This window comes from Nansenia antarctica (assembly GCF_963989245.1).
Source record: "Nansenia antarctica genome assembly, chromosome: 10".
NCBI classification, from domain to species: Eukaryota; Metazoa; Chordata; class Actinopteri; order Argentiniformes; family Microstomatidae; genus Nansenia; species Nansenia antarctica.
The window spans coordinates 28,523,369-28,544,050 of NC_137680.1; the positions used below are offsets into that span (position 1 = coordinate 28,523,369).

At 41.0% G+C, this 20,682-nt stretch overlaps 2 protein-coding genes across 2 annotated transcripts; both read right to left on the reverse strand.

Moving 5' to 3' along the window:
- Positions 1–239: 239 nt before the first annotated feature.
- Positions 240–6,300, reverse strand: LOC308166601 (transmembrane protein 176B-like). The gene is made up of 7 exons (XM_080540930.1): positions 6,144–6,300; positions 3,601–3,800; positions 3,115–3,222; positions 2,620–2,676; positions 1,610–1,801; positions 1,209–1,331; positions 240–384 (listed from the first exon to the last, which is right to left on the reverse strand). The coding sequence occupies exons 2-7, from the start codon at positions 3,772–3,774 to the stop codon at positions 325–327; spliced, it is 714 nt and encodes a 237-aa protein (XP_080397056.1). The 5' UTR covers positions 3,775–3,800; positions 6,144–6,300; the 3' UTR covers positions 240–324.
- An 11,125-nt stretch (positions 6,301–17,425) lies between these two features.
- Positions 17,426–18,607, reverse strand: LOC308166831 (protein rapunzel-like; the record flags this gene model as incomplete). Its single annotated transcript, XM_080541155.1, has 1 exon — positions 17,426–18,607. The coding sequence occupies one exon, from the start codon at positions 18,605–18,607 to the stop codon at positions 17,426–17,428; it is 1,182 nt and encodes a 393-aa protein (XP_080397281.1).
- Between the last annotated feature and the right edge of the window lie 2,075 nt (positions 18,608–20,682).

The window sequence follows — 20,682 nt, forward strand, 5'->3', positions numbered from 1 at the left end:
ATGCAATGAATTGAATACACCCAGACAAGGTGCCGCTATAATAACAATGGCAACGCCCGGTTATACTGCGTTTCTGTCTAAATGTATAGTTTCTAGAGCCATGGCGTCATAATGATGGTATTAAGAGGTGGAATAATTCAGGTAGGACATCACTGAAGGCCTAGGTGTGAAATGCACCGCCCGCCACTGCGTTTACATAAAGGGCTGTGAGAACGCAAATCAGAGAAATAATTTATGCAACAATGTTGCAAACTCATCCACTTGCTCCTGGTCATGATTCTGGCTTTCATGTGAGAACATGACCTCAGATTACGGTCTGTAGCTTTAAGCAGCGGGGTTGTCTCCCTCCAGCAGAGGCTTGTATTGCTCCTTGTCCTGGTTGATCTGAAACACAGGAGCATAGTTAGAGATTACTATTCGGTTGTTAAGTCTGACGTCACGCGTGACGTTTAGCAATTTCTGGGTCCAAATAAAAAAATCCAGCACCAGAGTACCAGTGTACTAAAGCGGTAGAATGACAGTTCAATCGTTTTTTAGACTCGGATCTATTCATACAACAAGGGACACAGCACTTTCCCGTTTTTTCCATATTGTCAGCGTCTTTGAGCCTTGGAAAAGCGCTATACAAATATAATGAATTATTATTATTACTGCGGCCTTTCAAAGAGTGCGCCTCAGACAATGTTGGACCCGGAAACACGTCACAACATAACAACCGAATAGACTTTGTTAAAGAGGAGGGTTATCTAAGGGGAAAAGAGGTTAAGAAAAGAGTTTGAAGAGAGTTTGAAAAGAAGGGGGTTGACAAACTTTTTAAGAATGTTTTGAAGATGTTGAGATTTATTTATTTTATTTTATTTGTTACTTGTATATAGGAAAGGAGACAGGGAAGCAGGAGAGAGGGAGAACCTAGGACCGAGGGAGGGCAGAACATGGAGGAATTGTCAGGTGTGTTATTGCTAAGCCACAACAAACATCAACAAATGTATTTAAATAAATAAATAATTGTTTTATTGCCATGCAACTTGTCTGTCAATTGTTGGGGTTCAGTGCAAGGACACCTCGACACGTGGTCAGCCAGGGTTTGAACTGCCGAGCTGCTGACCTTGCGATCATTAGACGCCGGCTCTACCTCCTGAGCCACAGCCTCCCCTGTACATACACTCTACAATACATACATTTGCTCTGTAATGGTTTTCTGTTCATACCTCTTCTCCCTCCTTTTGGTTCTTGTACAAAGCCTTGATGCTCAAGACAACAGAGCTGATGGTGACACACAGCTGGAGGACGGCAAGGACGATCAGCATGATGTCCAAGGCATTCAGCAACCCCTGAGGGAAATACATGTGTAATATTCATCAGGGGTGTCAGTGTCCACAACGGGATCATCACCTTGCAACAGAACGGTCGCCTGATATTGACCAGATGTCATTTAATGAATTTACCTCAATCACAACATGATACAGCCATATTTAATTATAAATCAAATAAAAATGTGTCACGTGCACAGGAAACAGGCTTTAAACAGTGCCCACACACGCACACGCACACGCACATGCACACACACACACACACACACGCACACACACAAACAAACAAACACACTCACCAGTGTAATAAGTTTGAGCTCCATGCATTTCTCCTGACTGGGTAACGGTGTTGGACTATCATGGTAGTCATGGTAGTAATCATCAGAGCATATCCCCCACAATTTATCATCTACTAGATCCAAACTGTACAGCACAATAGCAGTGATGGCCAGGGCAACTCCCACCAGGTTCACCAACACATTGATGCCCACCTAAAGCACAAGAGCACAGTCAGAGTGGAAGTCTCATTTAAAGCTGAATTTTACCCTGTAACAGTGGTTTTGTTATTAGTTCATAGTAGACACATTCACCCCCCCCCCAAAAAAAAAAATCATGTTTCAAAATGATGTCTGAGTCAAGATATCTCTCTTTAAATGCCCTGATCAGACGTGATGTTTCAAATCACCCATTTGAGTGAATTCCTACAACTCCCAAGATGCCCCTCTTCCTCCAACGCAAAGTCCTTCTGTTGAACAGTGCAAGAGCTAGCACAGGTTGCTCTCTGGGAATCACTGGCATCGTAGAGTAGGGTCAAAGTGCAAAAGGACTGGATTTTGACATCCTATAAGACTTTTCTACGAGGTAAACACAGAACTCACGTTTCAATAGACCCTAATAAAACCCTTACCCTAACCCTAGCTCTGCACAAGAAATACGCATGGATTTCAGTCAATTGAAATTCCCCTTTAACTAAACGTTATAATAAATGGTGTTCTGTGCCAGTGACACAGGGTTGCTAGAGAGGCATAGGGATGAAGGGAACATGCTCTGTGGCTCAGTTGGTAGAGCATGGAGCTAACATCGCTTGTGGGTTCAGGTTAAATGAAATATATAGATATAAATGTATGCACTCACTGCAACATAAGTCGCTTTGGATCAAATCGTCAGCTAATACCTCTTTATTCTGTAGATCTGAACCACTGAGTGCTATTGTGGTCTGACATAATTTAGTTATGAATAATCCAACTGAATCAGATCCATTTTGAGTTCTCCTCCTGTACTGTATAAGGAATGACAGTGAACAACTCACCACACAGGGACTGGGGAACTTCTCAGACAGGATACACATGATGCCAACGGCAACAAACTGGAGAGAAGGCAGGCAAATGTCAACAAGGGCAATTCATGTGTTGTCATTTATCTGCCACTTCACACATCAACTCAAGACCACTGTAGTGTTTTTTGCATCCCAAAATGTTAATGTACTGTAGGCAACACGTTAACGCTTCATAATAAATGTCATTTATACACCCTTTTATAAACCATTTCATATATAATGCACTCAACTCACTATTAACTAATTATTATTCCAACATGTTTAAACATGATTAAATGCTGAAATTATTAGTAACTACTAACTACATTCATAAACATTTACAGATTACTGTACAAATTAATTAAGAAAATCAAAGGACAATGCAACAATTCACCCTTAAAGGTTTATAAGCCATTTGTAGAGCAGGGTTAGATGATACATGAATGAATGAATGATGAATAAATAGATGATGAATGCATGATTACTCACCACAACACTAGAACAAAACAAAGCCCCAGACCACGACATGTGATCCCCTCTGAATTCTAGGATTGTCCCAAGGGCGATGTTGACCAATCCCACCATAATCTGTATAGTCTGTGAAGTAAGGAGAGGGGTATGACATTTGATTTATGTGCTATCTCTCTCTGCTCACCTCTAATGGCAACTGTGACTTTGTGGATACTATTTAATTGGGTGGTTGTTTGTGTATGTGTGTGTGTGTGTGTGTGTGTGTGTGTGTGCTCGTGCGTGCGGGCGTGCGTGCATTTGGGCGTGCATTGTTGATATTGTTTTATATTGTATTGTCGAGAGTTGCTTATGAAGTAAGAATTTCACTGCAACATCTGCAGCCTGATGTCATCTGTATAATATTTATGTGACAATAAAATTTACTTTCGCGTGTGTGTTTATGTGTGTGTGTGTGTGTTTGTGTGTGTGTGTGTGTGTGTGTGTGTGTGTGTGTGTTTTACCCACCCCCAGAAGTGACTGGGAACAGGCTTGGGGCCTCCTCAATCCCTGGGACACAGAGCATATTGGGCTGTAGCACAGTGTCCCGAGTATTTGACAGAGCGGTGGCCATTTGCTTCCTGGTTTAGAGGTCATGGTGAAGACGGTCATGCCCTCTGTCTTAGTCACGGTCACTGACATCCTGACCAGTCTCTATGGCAACACAGCTGTTGGGTAAAAACAGGGCACCATCATCAAAAACACAACTTAAAAACACAATTTATTTGGGTAACACTTTAGTATGGGGAACACATACTAGGCATGGCAATGCACTAACTTGTAACTTATAAATGTTTAAGAAGTAGCAATTGCACAGTTTGGGGGTATTGCTAGCCATTTATTAGGTCTGTATTCAGTGTTTTCGTATTCACACGGTACAAGACATGTAGTAGTTGGCCAGCTAGCTTCCCTATCCTGCCAACCTTTCTCCCAATAACATGATTGTGTGGGTGTGTGTTTTGGGTTGTCTTGAGGGGCTAGGTAGATAGCAAATAAGCTACAAAAGTGCCATCAGCAGTCAGGGCTGGAGAAAGATGTTTGGGTAGGCCAAGGAAAACATCTACAGTGGATGATGAAGAATGCTCACCATAATTAAGAAAAGATAAAAAAATGTCCCACAGATCAGGAACACTCTCAACAAGGTAGGCGCGAATGTGTCAGAGACTACCATCCGAGTATAGAGTATAGTAGAGTATAGTAGAGTATAGTAGAGTATAGTAGAGTATAGTATAGTAGAGTATAGAGTATAGTAGAGTATAGTAGAGTATAGTAGAGTATAGAGTATAGTAGAGTATAGTAGAGTATAGTAGAGTATAGTAGAGTATAGTAGAGTATAGTAGAGTATAGTAGAGTATAGTAGAGTATAGAGTATAGTAGAGTATAGTAGAGTATAGAGTATAGTAGAGTGTAGAGTATAGTAGAGTATAGTAGAGTATAGAGTATAGTAGAGTATAGTAGAGTATAGTAGAGTATAGTAGAGTATAGTAGAGTATAGTAGAGTATAGAGTATAGTAGAGTATAGTAGAGTATAGTAGAGTATAGAGTATAGTAGAGTATAGTATAGTATAGTATAGTAGAGTATAGTAGAGTATAGTAGAGTATAGAGTATAGTAGAGTATAGTAGAGTATAGAGTATAGTAGAGTATAGTAGAGTATAGTAGAGTATAGTAGAGTATAGTAGAGTATAGTAGAGTATAGTAGAGTATAGAGTATAGTAGAGTATAGTAGAGTATAGAGTATAGTAGAGTATAGAGTATAGTAGAGTATAGTAGAGTATAGTAGAGTATAGAGTATAGTAGAGTATAGTAGAGTATAGTAGAGTATAGTAGAGTATAGTAGAGTATAGAGTATAGTAGAGTATAGTAGAGTATAGTAGAGTATAGTAGAGTATAGTAGAGTATAGAGTATAGTAGAGTATAGTAGAGTATAGTAGAGTATAGTAGAGTATAGAGTATAGTAGAGTATAGTAGAGTATAGTAGAGTATAGTAGAGTATAGTAGAGTATAGTAGAGTATAACAGCACTGGGACTTTTAACTGCATCACTCTGCCGCACAGCAAGAAACCATGGAGCACATGTACTGTCTGATGTTAACTCATCGGAATCACACATGCCACCAAAGAGACTGTCAACTGACTCTTATTTCACTGGTTGCACAATAAATGGAAAAGTACAGATCAACTTTACTTTACATGACTACCTTTCTGTAGCCTATATTGCACACTGGCACATGTCTCCTGACATAGCTTCTTTTATACCGTACTTCTGCACATTAGATACTGTACATAAACTACCTCACTGTACATAACTGTAGGCTATATAGCCCATAACTAAACTATACTGATGTTAACAATACTAACTCTGCACATACTGTATATTACATAGTTACCTATCATTCACTACCATTCTTGTTCTATTCATATCATGCCCTTATATCACTATTTGCACTTCTGGTTGGATGCTAAACTACATTTTGTTGTATTGTAGGCCTACTTGTAGTCTGCGATGACAATAACATTGAATCTAATCTAATCTAAAACAGACTCTTATTTCACTGGTTGCACAATAAATGGAAAAGTACAGATAAATATATGTGACACAGAGTAGCTAGCCTCCAGTAACGTCTGTAGGCTACACAAAGTAGCAAGCTGTGCAGGAACATGTTTGTATTCATGTTTGTGCTTGGCAACAGTCCAGTCTAAATTCAAGAGGAAGTTCAGTTGCGGAACTATCTGTGTTGTCGGAGCCAAATACATAAAACAAATCATAAACAAATCATAAATCTGTTGTCGTTTATCAATGTTAACTAATAAATGGCGCTTGTAGGCCTACTGTTGTATAAAATAAATATCACACTCTCGGTCTTGCTGATATTCAGTATAACAGCACTCCCTCTCGTGTGATGTTGATAACTGATAACTACCAGAGCCTGCAGAGTTCAGATTGTATAGGTGGTCTCACCTGCCCCAGACTAACAGGGTGGATGGCTGAGGGTTGTATAGGTGGTCTCACCTGCCCCAGACTGATAGGGTGGATGGCTGAGGGTTGTTTACACAGAGTCGTCGTCGTCTTCTTTTCCCCCCTTTTTTCTTTCTTCTTCTTTTCTTTCTTCTTTTGACAGTGTCAGGGTCTGGCTCTGGGATTTCGATGGTTTATTGCGCAGTTTCTGTTCTTCCAGGGGGAGTGAAGTGGGTTGAGATGAGGAAACGTTCCCTGTAGACAGTTCCTGGTAGTCCCTCCTCCTCCTCCATTAACCCTCAGATACCTTTTCCTTGCATACAAATTAAGATTAGATCAGATTAGATTCACTGTATTGTCATTACATAGTAGCCTACAAGAAAATGCAACGAAATTATTGTGCGTCTAACCAGAAGTGCAACAAATAGCAATTATATTGCAGTGAGAAGTAGCAGTATTTACAGCAATACAGTAAAGTTGCAAATGGTAGTGTGATGTGCAATGTCATACAATGGTCACTGGGTGTATATGTGCAGTGGTATATATACATTGAGATTATATACAATGTGCAATTTTACAGGCTATGATACATATGACAAATATGTTGTATATAGTGAAGTATACAAAAAATACAGGCTGTGGGCTATGATACACAGGGATGGGCTATGTACAGCATGATCTACACAGAACACAACTGTAACTGTATTAAGCAGTGATTATTATTCTTCTTATTATTATTATTATAATTATTATTATGTGGCGTAAGGGTAGGTTAGGGGGATGAAGAGACAGAGAGGGATGGGTGGAGAGAGAGAATGGTGCATTGTGTACCTTGGGCCCCCGGTGCTATGGAGTTGAGCACCTGGAAGGAGGAGCTCACGTTGGTCGAGATCCCAAATAACTTTTTTCCCCCCATTTTTAATACATTTGCATTTCTAAAAATGTGTTTTCACTTTATCATTATGGGGTATTGTGTGTGGATTGATGGCAAAATGTACTATCACAACAACATGTGGAAAAGTGAAGGGGTCTGAATACATCCTCCACACAATACTTTCCAAAGCCACTGTATGTGTGATAAAGAATCAGTCTCAGTCTGTTTTAGCTTTTAAGCTAAAAAAAAGAAAAAAAGACTCTAAATGGAAACCTATGCAAAGCATGAAAGTGGAATTACTGTCCTTAACGGCTGATTTACACAACATTAACATACCTTCGCCAAAAATATATATATTTTCTCAGGACATTTACTCTGGCATCGGTGGGCATCGTATGAGCATATTGGTATGAGCATCAAAACTCGCTATTTTGACCGCATAGCCTATTCCACTCTTTTTCAGGATCAGAATTTCTGTGACTAGTGATTACCGCCATTTTCTGAGAAAACTTACACTGGAGCAAATACAATAATTGGCCACTAGACAGTGCTAAGTGTGTTTATTAGGAACTCTTTGTTCCAGACGGTAGTTTTGTGAAGTGATCGCATACTAAAACTTTACCAAGTGTGCTATAGCCTACCTGCTATAGCTAATGACACTGCAAGTCCAATTCGGGGGTTTATGATTACATTTTACATTTTGGGCATTTAGCAGACGCCTTATTCCAAAGCGACTTACAATCAATACATTTGACTAAGCAGTGAATCATCAATCCACCAGTCGTAGCAGGAAGAATAATCCAGCTCAGGCCTGGGGCCATTGGCAGTCTCAGTGATAGAAGGAAAAATCTTCTTCTAAACCTAGTGCTGGGGGGCAGTAGAAGTCTTATTAGGGAGGATGTTGTTGTTTGGAACTTGGAACTGACAAACGTATGCCCAGCTCCTTTACATTTACACTACCTAACCATCCATTGGTAAGTACTCTCTGCTCCTATACAACCTTCTCTCTTATGGTGATCAGTCAACTGAGATCAGTCAAGAGAGACCTGCTCTGATATTTCACGACATTGGTCATGGAGCATTACAAGCCCCAGCGGGAGATCGTCATCACCAGCAACCCTGCATGAAGACAGCACTGTGGCTGTGACTCAGGAGGTAGAGCTGGCGTCTAATGATCGCAAGGTCGGTAGTCCGATCCCCGGCTCCACGTGTTGAGGTGTCCTTGGGCAAGGCACTGAACCCCAAAATTGCTCCCCATGAGCGGGCCGGTGCCCTGCATGGTAGCTTGCTGCCATTAGTGTATGAATGTGTGTGTGTGTGAATGAGAGGCCGTTGTAAAGTGCTTCAAAATAAGGCGCAGGTGCAGTCCACTTACCATTTAACCCTGCATGAAGAGATCACTGCTGATATACAGTACTGTTATAACAGTCGATATAACAACTATATAAATGATGCTAACAGCATCTCCTGCTGCCTGTTTGTTTCATGTCTGTTTATATTTCTATTCCTTTAATAATGTTAATAATGTTAATAATCTTAATATTGTTAATAATGTTAATAATGTTAATAATGTTAAGGGGTTCAATTGAAAAGATTCAATTTAGAGCAAAAAGGTCAAGAACAAAACGAGGTTTAGGGATGAATTATACAGTAAATAACAGACACTGTGCTATAGATTATTATAGAATTATAGAATTCTTCTTAATCTTTAATTCTTCTTCTTTTATTCTTTTTTTTTGAGGACACTGTTTTGCAAAATGAAATAATGAAGGGTCCATCAATGTTACTTGTAAAAATACAGAACAAAACTAAGTTCCCAAACTCAAATGTACCTTAATTTGAACACTATTCCATAGCAAATTAAATGTATGAGAAATTTGATTTCAGATTTTACCATAAAATCGGCATCTATTCTATACGCTCACCATAGAAATACATTCAGCTTCACTGTAGCCTACTGTATGAAGGCAGAGCTCTGTGATGATGTCACCATATTATTAAACCTGGCCATCAGGTGGCAGTCATTGACCAACCGACTGCTCTTGGATTGACCTCCACCAGGGTCCACTGCCTCCACAGGTGATAGTATAGTTATAATAGTTATATAGTTAGTATAATATATTAGTAGTCTGGTTATAATACACGTGATGGACTATGTGTGCGTGTGTGTGTGTGTGTGTGTATGTATGTGTAGGTGTGTGTGTGTGTGTGTGTGTGTGTGTGTGTGTGTGTAGGTGTGTAGGTGTGTAGGTGTGTGTGTGTGTGTGTGTGTGTGTGTGTGTGTGTGTGTGTGTGTGTGTGTGTGTGTGTGTGAAAGAGAAGGAGGTTAAAATGTAAATGGTTGGTATGGTGTAGAAATGACAAGGAATAAGTTAACAGTTTAAAGTTCATGCTTGAATCAGTCTAGCCTACTGGAGTCATATGGGATTAACCTAATCCTGCACTTAACTCAGACAAATCATTGCTGGATTTAAAAACAACGGCCTCCAACATCCATTTGCTTACATTCAGACTGTCTCAACCATGGGTATTTTTCATTTTGAGAAGGTTCTTAAAAGTGTAATATGTTAGGCAGGTTGAAGGTTTGTTTAGAGTGCATAGCGGATTAGTAGGATTTCCTGAATTCTTCTCTCACACACCTAGCTCTTATGTGTGCGGGCGTTTAACTAGCCTGGTGCTGGATTTGTTTTGGCCAATGATTTTCATTCCTTACATTTAAACTGTGAAACATGTATATGGTCTTTTACAATAATTAATAATTTAATAATTTTGACATTTAGCCGACGCTTTTATCCAAAGCGACTTACAATTACGAATTACAGGGACATTCCCCCTGGAGTAACTGAGGGCTAAGTGCCTTACCCAAGGGCACACTAGTAGTGGTGTGGCTTCAGGCGGGATTTGAACTCACAACCTTCCGATCCCAAGTCCAACTCACTATCCACTAGACCACCACTACCCCTTACAACAAAATGTCTATAGAGTGAGTAAGTAAGTAAGTAAGTAAGTAAGTAAGTAAGTAAGTAAGTAAGTAAGTAAGTAAGTAAGTAAGTAAGTAAGTAAGTAAGTAAGTAAGTAAGTAAGTAAGTAAGTAAGTAAGTAAGTAAGTAAAGTAATTATTACCATATTCCTTGTTGTTTGTCTTCCTCTCCTCCTTTCTCTTCACCAATGGACAGAGCAGAGGCAGGGGGGTATTCCATCAACGTCGCTAAAGGGAAATCTAGGCTTATTTTGATAAGTTTCGCTAGACCTATCAGAAAGATAACCCTTTATTTTCCTTTAGCGACATTGATGGAATACCCCTCAGGACCCTATCTGCCTGTATGCTGGGAATGTAAACAATGTGTGAATTTACCAGAGGAGAGGAGGTTAAGACCTTGTGTTTTGCCCTGGCTTGTTACTGTCATTATGCTACAATGTGGATTGTATATAACGCAGGACGTAGTATATACAATCCATTATATATAATAATATATAATATAACATATAATATAACATATATAACATAGGACATAGTCACCATGGGCTCAGTGGAAAACACTCAACCGCCTCAGAAGGAGAACAGGACGACCCAGGGCCTCTCTGGTTAGACGGGCTACAAGACCGGCCCGACCCCCTGTGAATGTGGATGAGCAGACCACTGCCTTGTCTGCCCTCTACTACCCAACCCCTGCAGCTCAAAACACCTTGCAGTGTTCAACCAAAATGCAAAGGACTGTGTAAAGAAATGGTAAACGGAAGCAATTTACCATGAGAGGAAGGGGGTTGTGGACTAATTTGCCACTGGTACCGGAAAACCCTGTACAGTGGTAAATGAGTCCACAACCCCCCCCCCCTCGAATGGTAAATTGCTTTTCTACAACAGCCACCACATAATCTAAAAAATAAATACACAGTTATAAATTAATGTATTTACAATCATTAATCGTTTCAGAATATATATATATATATATCCTTCTGCCACAGAATATAGTCCCATAAACAAGATCAACGATTGCATTGTAGGTCTGCACAGGTGTTCTTAATCAGATTCAATCAATCAATCAACCTTATTCCAAGGGATTGGGACATAAAAAGAAAATCTGTTAAGCATGCTTACCATGGGCGAGCAGTCATAATCAGATTGATTGGGAGGCGCATTGATACTGGAAATGCAGCCTGAACTGTGGGTTGTTGGGATATTTACCACTGTTGCTAGCCAATCAGAATCCAGTATCTAAACATGCTGTTGTAGAATGTCAAATAACCACCACCAAATAAAAAGTTTGATCAGATTGACTGCTGGCTACGTCTCTGACTGCCTCACTGATCTCATACTGTTCATGTGTTCTGTAGTTGGATGTCTTTCAGGAGGTGCTGACACTTTCACCTGTTTTGTCAGTTTAGTATTTCTATTCACACAAATACATACATATGAACACACACGCACACACACACACACACGCACACGCACACGCACACGCACACACACACACACACGCACGCACGCACGCACGCACGCACGCACGCACGCACGCACGCACGCACACACACACACACACACACACACACACACACACACATACACACACACACGCACACACACACACACACACACACACACACACACACACACACACACATACACACACACACACACACACACACACACACACACACACACACACACACATTCCATCATGTTTGTTATAATCAGCCCAGTATTATAACTATATAACTATTGTAACTATCCACTATCCCCTGCTCCAGTGGAGGCTGGTGGAGGTAGAAATCGGAGGACAATTCCATGCATTGTAATGAGCCATTCTGCCTCCACCAGAGCCCTCCCTTATCTGTTCACATACTGTAGCAAGCACAGACATGCAGGCAATTAAATGATATCAGACAACTAACTAAGTGTGTGAACCAAACACACAGATGCACAGATGTCATTGAAAACGGTAGGTTTCGCATTTCATGGGACCAAATCAAATTTAGGATCTGGAATTGCCTGGCAAATGAAGGTACATACTATTCGAAAAAAACATGGGCACAATAAGTAGGATCAGTGTCTCTCACTATTTCTATTCAAGGACAACTGTAAATATGTCGGTTCTCAAGACAACTACTTGCTATCCGAGTCAGGAGTCAATCAAACTCTGGTAGCATGTTTATGTTTTATTGCCAGCAGAAACAGTACAATAAATGACTCACAGATATGGCTACAACCAGGATTTGGGAGTCCATGCCAACAATTCCTATTTTATTATTAACCACTTTGAGTTTTATAGCCAATTGTCACTTTTTTTTTGTTTCATATTAAGCTGGTGCAACCAACCAGAGTGCATACATCAGCTTACTGTAAAACAGGTGAGTTATAAAACTAAAGGTCGTTGAGGTAATTAAATAAGAATTGCTTATCACAAAGGTTCTCTTAGCAATATCAAAGATGCAAAGATTAACATCAAAGCCTAGACACCTCTTCAGTCGATAAAAACCCCTGCCAGAGCCAGAACATGAGGGAGCCATGAGTTGCACTTGCACAACCTGGGGCAATTTACTTCACACACCTCAAAATGAATCCACTTTGTCTGTAACAGGTGGAAAATCCCAAAACAATGATTTTACAAAGGCAGTCATAACCACAGGTGTACAAAAATGTTTTCCTCAGAGAGGAAGGACCAGTTCTGATGAGTTCTGATGAAGCTACAGCGTCAACATGTCTTGGCATGGACCCCCAGACCCTCACAAACTTCTACAGGTGCACCATAGAGAGTATGGAGGTATCCCCACCTGGTATGGCAGCTGCACCGCCCTCAACCACAAGCTCCCCTCTACATCCCCTCTACAGCCCCTCTACCCAGTACAGTTGTAGCATTATGTCTGCCAATAGCCCCTGGCCTGAGCATCGATTACATTTTCTTACTATGACTGATGGATAGATGTTTCACTAACTTAGTCAAATGTATTTGTTGTAAGTCGCTTTGGATAAAGGCGTCTGCTAAATGCCAGAAATGTAAATGTGAATGTAATGTAAGGCCCTACGGAGGGTGGTGAAAATGTCCCAGTTCATCCCGGGCCGTGAGCTCCCAGCCATACAGGACATTTACTCAGAGAGGTGCAAGAGGGAGGCTGGGAATATCATTAGGGACAGCAGCCACCCCAGCCACGCCCTGTCCTCTCTACTACCATCTGGGAAACGGTACCCGTGCATCCAGACCCACACCACCAGGTTTTACCCGCAGCCGCAGGCTATAAGACTGTTCAATTGACACCCCCCCCCTCCACCCCCACCCCAAGATGATGCTAAGGTAACGTGTTGTAGTGATGGTCTCACCGCAGAAGTCACTGTGTGTTAAAGCCACTGAAAGAAGCCCCAGGGTATCTTTTGGTCACGACACCAGTGCTTGCTTTGAAACAAGTTATAATATTCCATTGTGAGGAATGTCTTTTACACATAGTCTGATGGCAGTCCAAGATAAGCTTGTGGGGACTTGTAATGTTGGTGTATTGCTATGCAAGGTGGGAGCGAATCTGACAACAGCAATAACGTGTGCAAGTATGAGGACTTGACTGTCGATAGAAAGAATAGTATTCAGGTTAGAGATGACAGGGGTTTACCATTTTCATAGTTTTCTTTCACTGTCTATAGGGTATATAATGCCGTTTAAACTCCGAAGAGTTAATGATCCTCTATATTGTCCATGTTTTTCGACGGAAAAAACATGAAGCATGAACAAAAATGTCTAGTGTCCATCAAGAGAGATATGACTGCATGACTTACATTGAGCTGTTTCCTTTGGATATACGCCTGTCGTTTCCTCAAAAACCTTTAAAGTAACATTAAAGCAGAATTTTAAGTTAAGTCAATTCAATGTTTGTTATAGACTTGAATATGATAATGGTTTCCATATTAGTCAGTGAAATTCAGGCTGAAAATCAGTCTGAATAACCCTCCAGAAAACCCAAACGTTTGAAGCTTTTACAAGGAGGAGCACTGTCAAAGTGATTAGTCTGTGAATAAAGAATTGGAGAGTAGTGACTATGATTTAGTAAACATGTTCAACCGATGCAGGAGGAAGGGCTTGATGGTTATAGTAAACTTGTTAACTTGTATTGAGTCGTCTTTGAAGTCTCTCTCAATCTGAGTTAGCTGCATTCACATGAATGGACTGCGTTAGGTTCCTCATGGGGAAAACCCAATATGTTCCCTGCACAGGGTCTAAACGTTGCTGTATCCAGTCTCCTGAGCACATGATACATCTCAGAAAAACCTAAAATCCTAGTTGCTCTAAGCAGTGACACTGCGAGTCCCATGTGATGCTACCAGTGAATTGCTGGAGCCCACCATCTGATAAACATTTACGGTGACTTTCTTTTTTTTTAAGGACAAAATGAAGTTATTTCCATTGAGACAGAATTCTGAGAGATACAGAAGGTTATGTTGAGGTGGTAAATGGCAGCACAATGCATCCCTGCATGGCGTGCGCATCTTTTCGGTACCACGTGATGTTTTTCTGCGTTCCTGAGGTCACCTGATGGGCCGGGCTCAATGAAGGACTGTGTGGTCAAATCATATCTATGGTAGAGTCATTTTGGTCTGATTAAAAGCATCTCTCAGCCTATTCACCAGACTTGCTTTGTCATCCCCCTCCCCATCCCCCGCCAAAATCAGGAGCCATCCCATGCATGAGGAGAAACTTAGTGTTGGGCTAAAGAATTTAGACCAAACAATCTGATATTTACATGCAAATGCATCACTATTCTCTTATGATTGTTTGGAAAGATTTGAAAGCAATGAAAATGATGTAATTTTACAATATGGACAGGGAAAACAATGGGTATTCATAATAAGAATCCAACTGAATAGTAGTGTGCAATAGTAGTGTTCTTGACCAGTCTGTCTTCAAGACTAAATATTAGCAAAACAAGAAGAGTGATCATTGACATCTCTCTTGAACTTAACATGTCTCAGTATGTCTGAAAGCAGGCTTCAAGTGTTTAATCAACCATTTTCTATTTGCCACTTAGAATAAGAGGCTTTGAGGCAAACTCAATTAATCAATTAATTAATTAATAATAATTAAAATATATATATAATATAAGACTGAGTACTGAGTCAAGTCTGAGTGGAGACATTTTTCAACAATTTTGTCTAATAATTTAGAATAGATGGGAGAATGGGATCTAGAGGAAAAGGAGATGGTCCTTCAACGGAACCTTGAGGTGCTCCACTATCTCCGGCATACGCGCCATTTGCTCTGTTTCATGTGAGTTTGATGGCACATACCATAATTTCACCTATCATAATTTCTCATCAAAACTATAATTTATTACAGAGGAGAGGCACTGTAGGACACCATGACGTTCAGCTTCTCGTCCGTCGCTGGCACCTGAAAGCGACTCTTCCCTGTGGTGCAGTGGAAGTCCTTCTTGTTCTTAGCAAGAAAGCCAGAAGGCGAACTGAATATGCGGACAGACCAGCTCACCCAGTCATACTTTTTCTTCAAATTGTCCACAATGGTGTTAGCCAGCTGCTGGTTGTTCTGGTCAGAGTGGTCTGGCACTATTCTGAGAAAGAGAAATCTGGCACTATTCTGAATATCCTGCAAAATAATGATTAAAATATCAACTGTATTTGTAATTGTATGGAAGCAAGACAAACAACCAACCAGGTAAATGGACACATACAACATATTTTAATTATTTATTCATGGCAATTTTTGTAAATGTAAGGCACATTATAAATGTATTATAAATGTAAGGCACATTATTAGAGATGCTGTTATGAACGTATCATTATTAAAGTGAGAACTACAAAAAATACTTGGGAATAACAATTTGATCGCCATGTTGCATTTACGTTATCAAGACACAGAGACATATGTGATTCTGTAGAAATATAAGATCTAGGGAAGAATTACTTATTTGAAATCATGAGCAGTCTGCAATAAAACCATGCAGGTAAAAGGCTATGTGAATACAGACCCTGATAGTGATACAAAATATCATAACATGTATGCAAGGTCACCACTGACATTCTCATGACAAATGATGAAATTATGTTCTTTTGGTCACCTGTAAATTGGCTTGGGTTACTGACAATGCACCAGTGTGGAAAGCCATAGACATCAAACCACCACCTACTTATTTTTTTATGTTAAAAAAAGAAAAGAAAAAGAAGGCTAACCTAAAGTTGTGGTACAATCACATACAAAAGAAATAGAGGTACTGATGTGCCAGATTAATGGAATGTGTTTAACTGTGCAATATTCCTTCTTTGTAGGAATCCTCAAGTGGTGGGACTCTTCTGGGTAAGACAAACATTGATGACCGCAGGCCACAGTTTATGTTGCACAACAAGAGCATACTGTGTCTGTCTTAGGCAGTCACAAGTAAACATGTACTTCTGTCACCGTCACAAACATCAATAAACAAACCAAAGGAACAACAGAGAGGACAGGCAACATGTGCCAAATGTTACTACTTTGACTGAGTATGGTGAGTCGAGAGTACACACTGTAATGTGCATGTTTATTTGCTAAGAATGGATGAGAAACACGTGTTGCAATAATTAAGGGCTATCAAAGCTGAATGAACGCATAGTAGATTATCATATGCACTTGATGACAATTCATACATGTGTTGTCAGTAGAATATTAAGCCTCAAGGCTTCATTCATGATCAGTCTAGGACGGAATATTTAAATTCAAGAAGACATGAGTCATGACAACCACAAGTTTAGGGTAGTGTCTTTGGGTGAATGGTCAGTATTCCTGTAAAAAACACAATTAGATGAACTGCTTCAGATTGGGGAAAATATATATATATATATATATATTTATATTTCACATTGATAAAACTGTCTATGGTGTCATGTTACTTCTCACTTTTTACCGCTGAGGAACATACAAACACATCAAATCAAATCAAATCAAATTTGATTTGTATAGCGCATTTCTTACAAGATGCAACTCAATGCGCTTCACACAATGAAAATGTTCAGTCAATCAGTCAATCAATCAATCAATACTGACAGAGCCGCGAGCAGGCAAAAGTAAAAACCTGTACACTATGTAGCCAGGAAAAATTCCCTTGCAGCCCTCTACCAATAGAGCGACTACTAGCCAGTTTGCCTACCAGTACCCAGCGGTGGGCCCCCACACCCCCCCCCAGGGAGCCCCCGCCGCCCCATGCACCCAGCCCGCCCCACCACCAACACACCTGGCCCAGCCAAGCAAGCACAGACCCAAGGGGCCCCGCACAAGGACGGCCAAGCAGGTGCCCGGCGGCGGAACAGACCAGGCACACGGGGAAGCCGGGGGACATGGAATGGAATGGAATGGAATGGAATGGAATGGACTTTATTTGTCATTGTCCTCAAAGAGAGGAAAGTCTTGTCAATGTCAGCATCTGTGCAAAGAACGCATTAGACGGAATATAACCGTGGGACTTTAAGCTAACTCTTAGCTGCAAGAAAAGCTCAGGCGTAATGAACGCAGACATAGAAACTCTTGTTGTGTTCCCCCCAGTAGTGTAGCTCTTCGGCAAAGCTCCAGGCCCAGGCCAAGTCTTTGCAGGTCCTGACCGCGTGGACCACACATGACCCAGGCAGCTGCTTAAACAGGAGCTCAGCCAGCCCCGCTATGGTGGGTTTCTTCTGATCCTGGATCAGTTGCTGGATGCGGGCCTTGTCCAGAGGTTCCGGAGAGGCACTGTAGGACACCATGACGTTCAGCTTGTCGTCCGTCGCTGGCACCTGAAAGCGACTCTTCCCTGTGGTGCAGTGGAAGTCCTTCTTGTTCTTAGCAAACAGGCCAGAAGGCGAACTGAATATGCGGACAGACCAGCTCACCCAGTCATACTTTTTCTTCAAATTGTCCACAATGGTGTTAGCCAGCTGCTGGTTGTTCTGGTCAGAGTGGTCCCTTACCAGACGTCGGGAATCCAGTTCAGCCTGCTTGGGGAAGCTAGTGATGCATTCCTCGATGACAACGCTCATTTTCCCCTGTACTTCCTTCATCTTCTCACCCCAGTGTTGGAGTAGCTCCTCTTCATCATCACAGCCCTTCAGAGCGGTGTAGCCCATCAGAGAGATGAGGCCAATGCAGAAGAGCTTCTTCAGCCTTGCACAGAAGTCCTCCACTGCTCGTCGACTTTTCCCCTCATAGTTCAGAGTGATCTGCAGCACCGACTCTCCACCGAAGTTGTCTCCTGTCACGGCGCCATAGAGAGTATGCAGGTTCTTGTCGCCACCGGTTATGGCGAAATGCTCCAAGAACAGCTTCTTCTTGACCTCGCGAAACTTGGGTTCGGCATTAAGGATGTCCATGTACTTGCGGAACTGGTTGGTGACGTTCTCCTCCACCGAGAAGTAGGTAGCATCCGCTCCGCTCTTCCTAATCTGCTCATTGATGCGCTGGATCTCCTTTGAGACAACCCCCAGGCGTTCTCGAACCTTCTGGAACTGCTCCTTCATAAATGTTTCCTCATGGCTCTCCACATTGTCCAGGAACAACTTCAAGATTGGTGCAGCGATGGCGAAAACAGGGAAGAGGTCACCTGCGATGCTGGCCACCACCTCTGCTCCCTGTTCTAACACGTCCATCACAGCCTCGATCACGTCCTTCTTCTCTGCTACAAGCTTCTGTAGCTTGCCTGCCATTTTTGCTGATGGTGTTCAGATTCAGTGCAAAGACAATCTCTCAGTACAAAATCTAAAAAGAGAAAATATGGAGATGGTCAGAGATAATGTTAGAACTTACAGTAAGTGTTATTGGATATTAATTCAAAATCACATCACCAATCCCTCATCGCTTTAAGATCCTGAGTTAAAAGTAAAAGCTACATTGGAGAAAATGATCAACAGCCATACCAAAGGCCTACCTATCCAATGACAAAGTTACCGGTAGGCCCATACAGTTAAATTACCTGAAATTACCTAAATTACCTTCCTATATCTAATATCAGGAATGTGTTGGTAACTTACATAGTGCTGTTCCGGTATTGTTGGACTTCGGCCTGCTTCCGTGATCAAACCCTCAGATCTGCTGGCGTCACTGTGAGAGCAGATAAAGAAAGAGAGACACCTGACACCTGGCACCTGAAAGCGACTCTTCCCTGTGGTGCAGTGGAAGTCCTTTTTGTACTTAGCAAACAGGCCAGAAGGCGAACTGAATATGCGGACAGACCAGCTCACCCAGTCATACTTTTTCTTCAGCTTGTCCATGATGGTGTTAGCCAGCTGCTGGTTGTTCTGGTCAGAGTGGTCCCTTACCAGACGTCGGGAATCCAGTTCAGCCTGCTTGGGGAAGCTAGTGATGCATTCCTCGATGACATCGCTCATTTTCCCCTGTACTTCCTTCATCTTCTCACCCCAGTCTTGGAGTAGCTCCTCTTCATCATCACAGCCCTTCAGAGCGGTGTAGCCCATCAGAGCGATGAGGCCAATGCAGAAGAGCTTCTTCAGCCTTGCACAGAAGTCCTCCACTGCTTGTCGACTTTTCTCCTCATAGTTCAGAGTGATCTCCATACTGCTTACTATGACCTGCTTTAAAGTTTATATATTCACATATTGTTGCATATTCTTCAAATGCTTAGCTACGGTTTGACTGCATGAGCTTGGAGCCTCATCACAAAATTGGTTGTACCCTTCTACCACATACCATTTTCATCAAACATAGAGATTTGTTTTAAAAGAAATCAGAACTTACCCTTTAATAAGTGACTATAACATTCCATTAGCCTTTGCACTACTGCTGGTTGCACACAATGTGATCACTCTTTAACCTTTGCACTACTGATGTTTACAATACTACCGTTGCACATACTGCATATATGCACACTTTTATGCATCTGTATATTACATACTGTTCATAAGCTACCTTAACTGTACATAGCTCATAACTGTAAACTACCGTACTGTACCTATCACTATCATTGTCACGTTTTTATATCATGTTCCCATATCACTATTTGCACTTCATTGTCTAGCACTTGTACTCTGCAATGACAATAAAGTTGAATCTAATCTAATCTAATCTAATATTTCCAGAAATGATTAAGCTAAGTACAAGATATATCATTCTAAAAAGGTAATTAAAGCAGAATGTGAAAAGGGGAAAAAAAGAACACAACTTAGTAACATCTTGTCAGCACACCATTGAACTGCAAAAGTATCACAATAATTAACAGCATTTTGTGTCAAAACACTATTCCAGTAAGCAAATCAAAGCTTAGGAGGTTCTTAAGTAAATAATAATAAGCAACAGAAATCCTGTAGCATCTCTTTAATCATGGATTAGAACTAATGATATTTTTTTTTATCTGGCATAAAGCGATGACAATCTAGTTATTTGATGTCTCCTTTGACCTGCTCTTGAACTACTGTATGCCACAAGCAGACCCAAGTTCTGGTGTATAAAACAGGATTTTAAAAAATGTAATGTAAGCTCGCAACCAGACTGTTTATTCTTTCACTTGTTTGTGGGTGAGTATTTTTAATCCAGATATTTCCAAGAGGGGGATGTGAAAGTTCTGTGCTGAAGATAGAAAAGCCACAGCCACAAAATGATAGAGCATGGTGGGAGTTTTCAAACCGCCCAAACATTAGCCACTACTGTCACTCCCTTAAGCCTGCTGTATGTCACTTCATACGATTGCTTAACTAGGCTGCAAGTGAAATAAATTATATTTAAGTTTTTGTGCATACAAAGTCATACTTATTATTATTATTTTTGT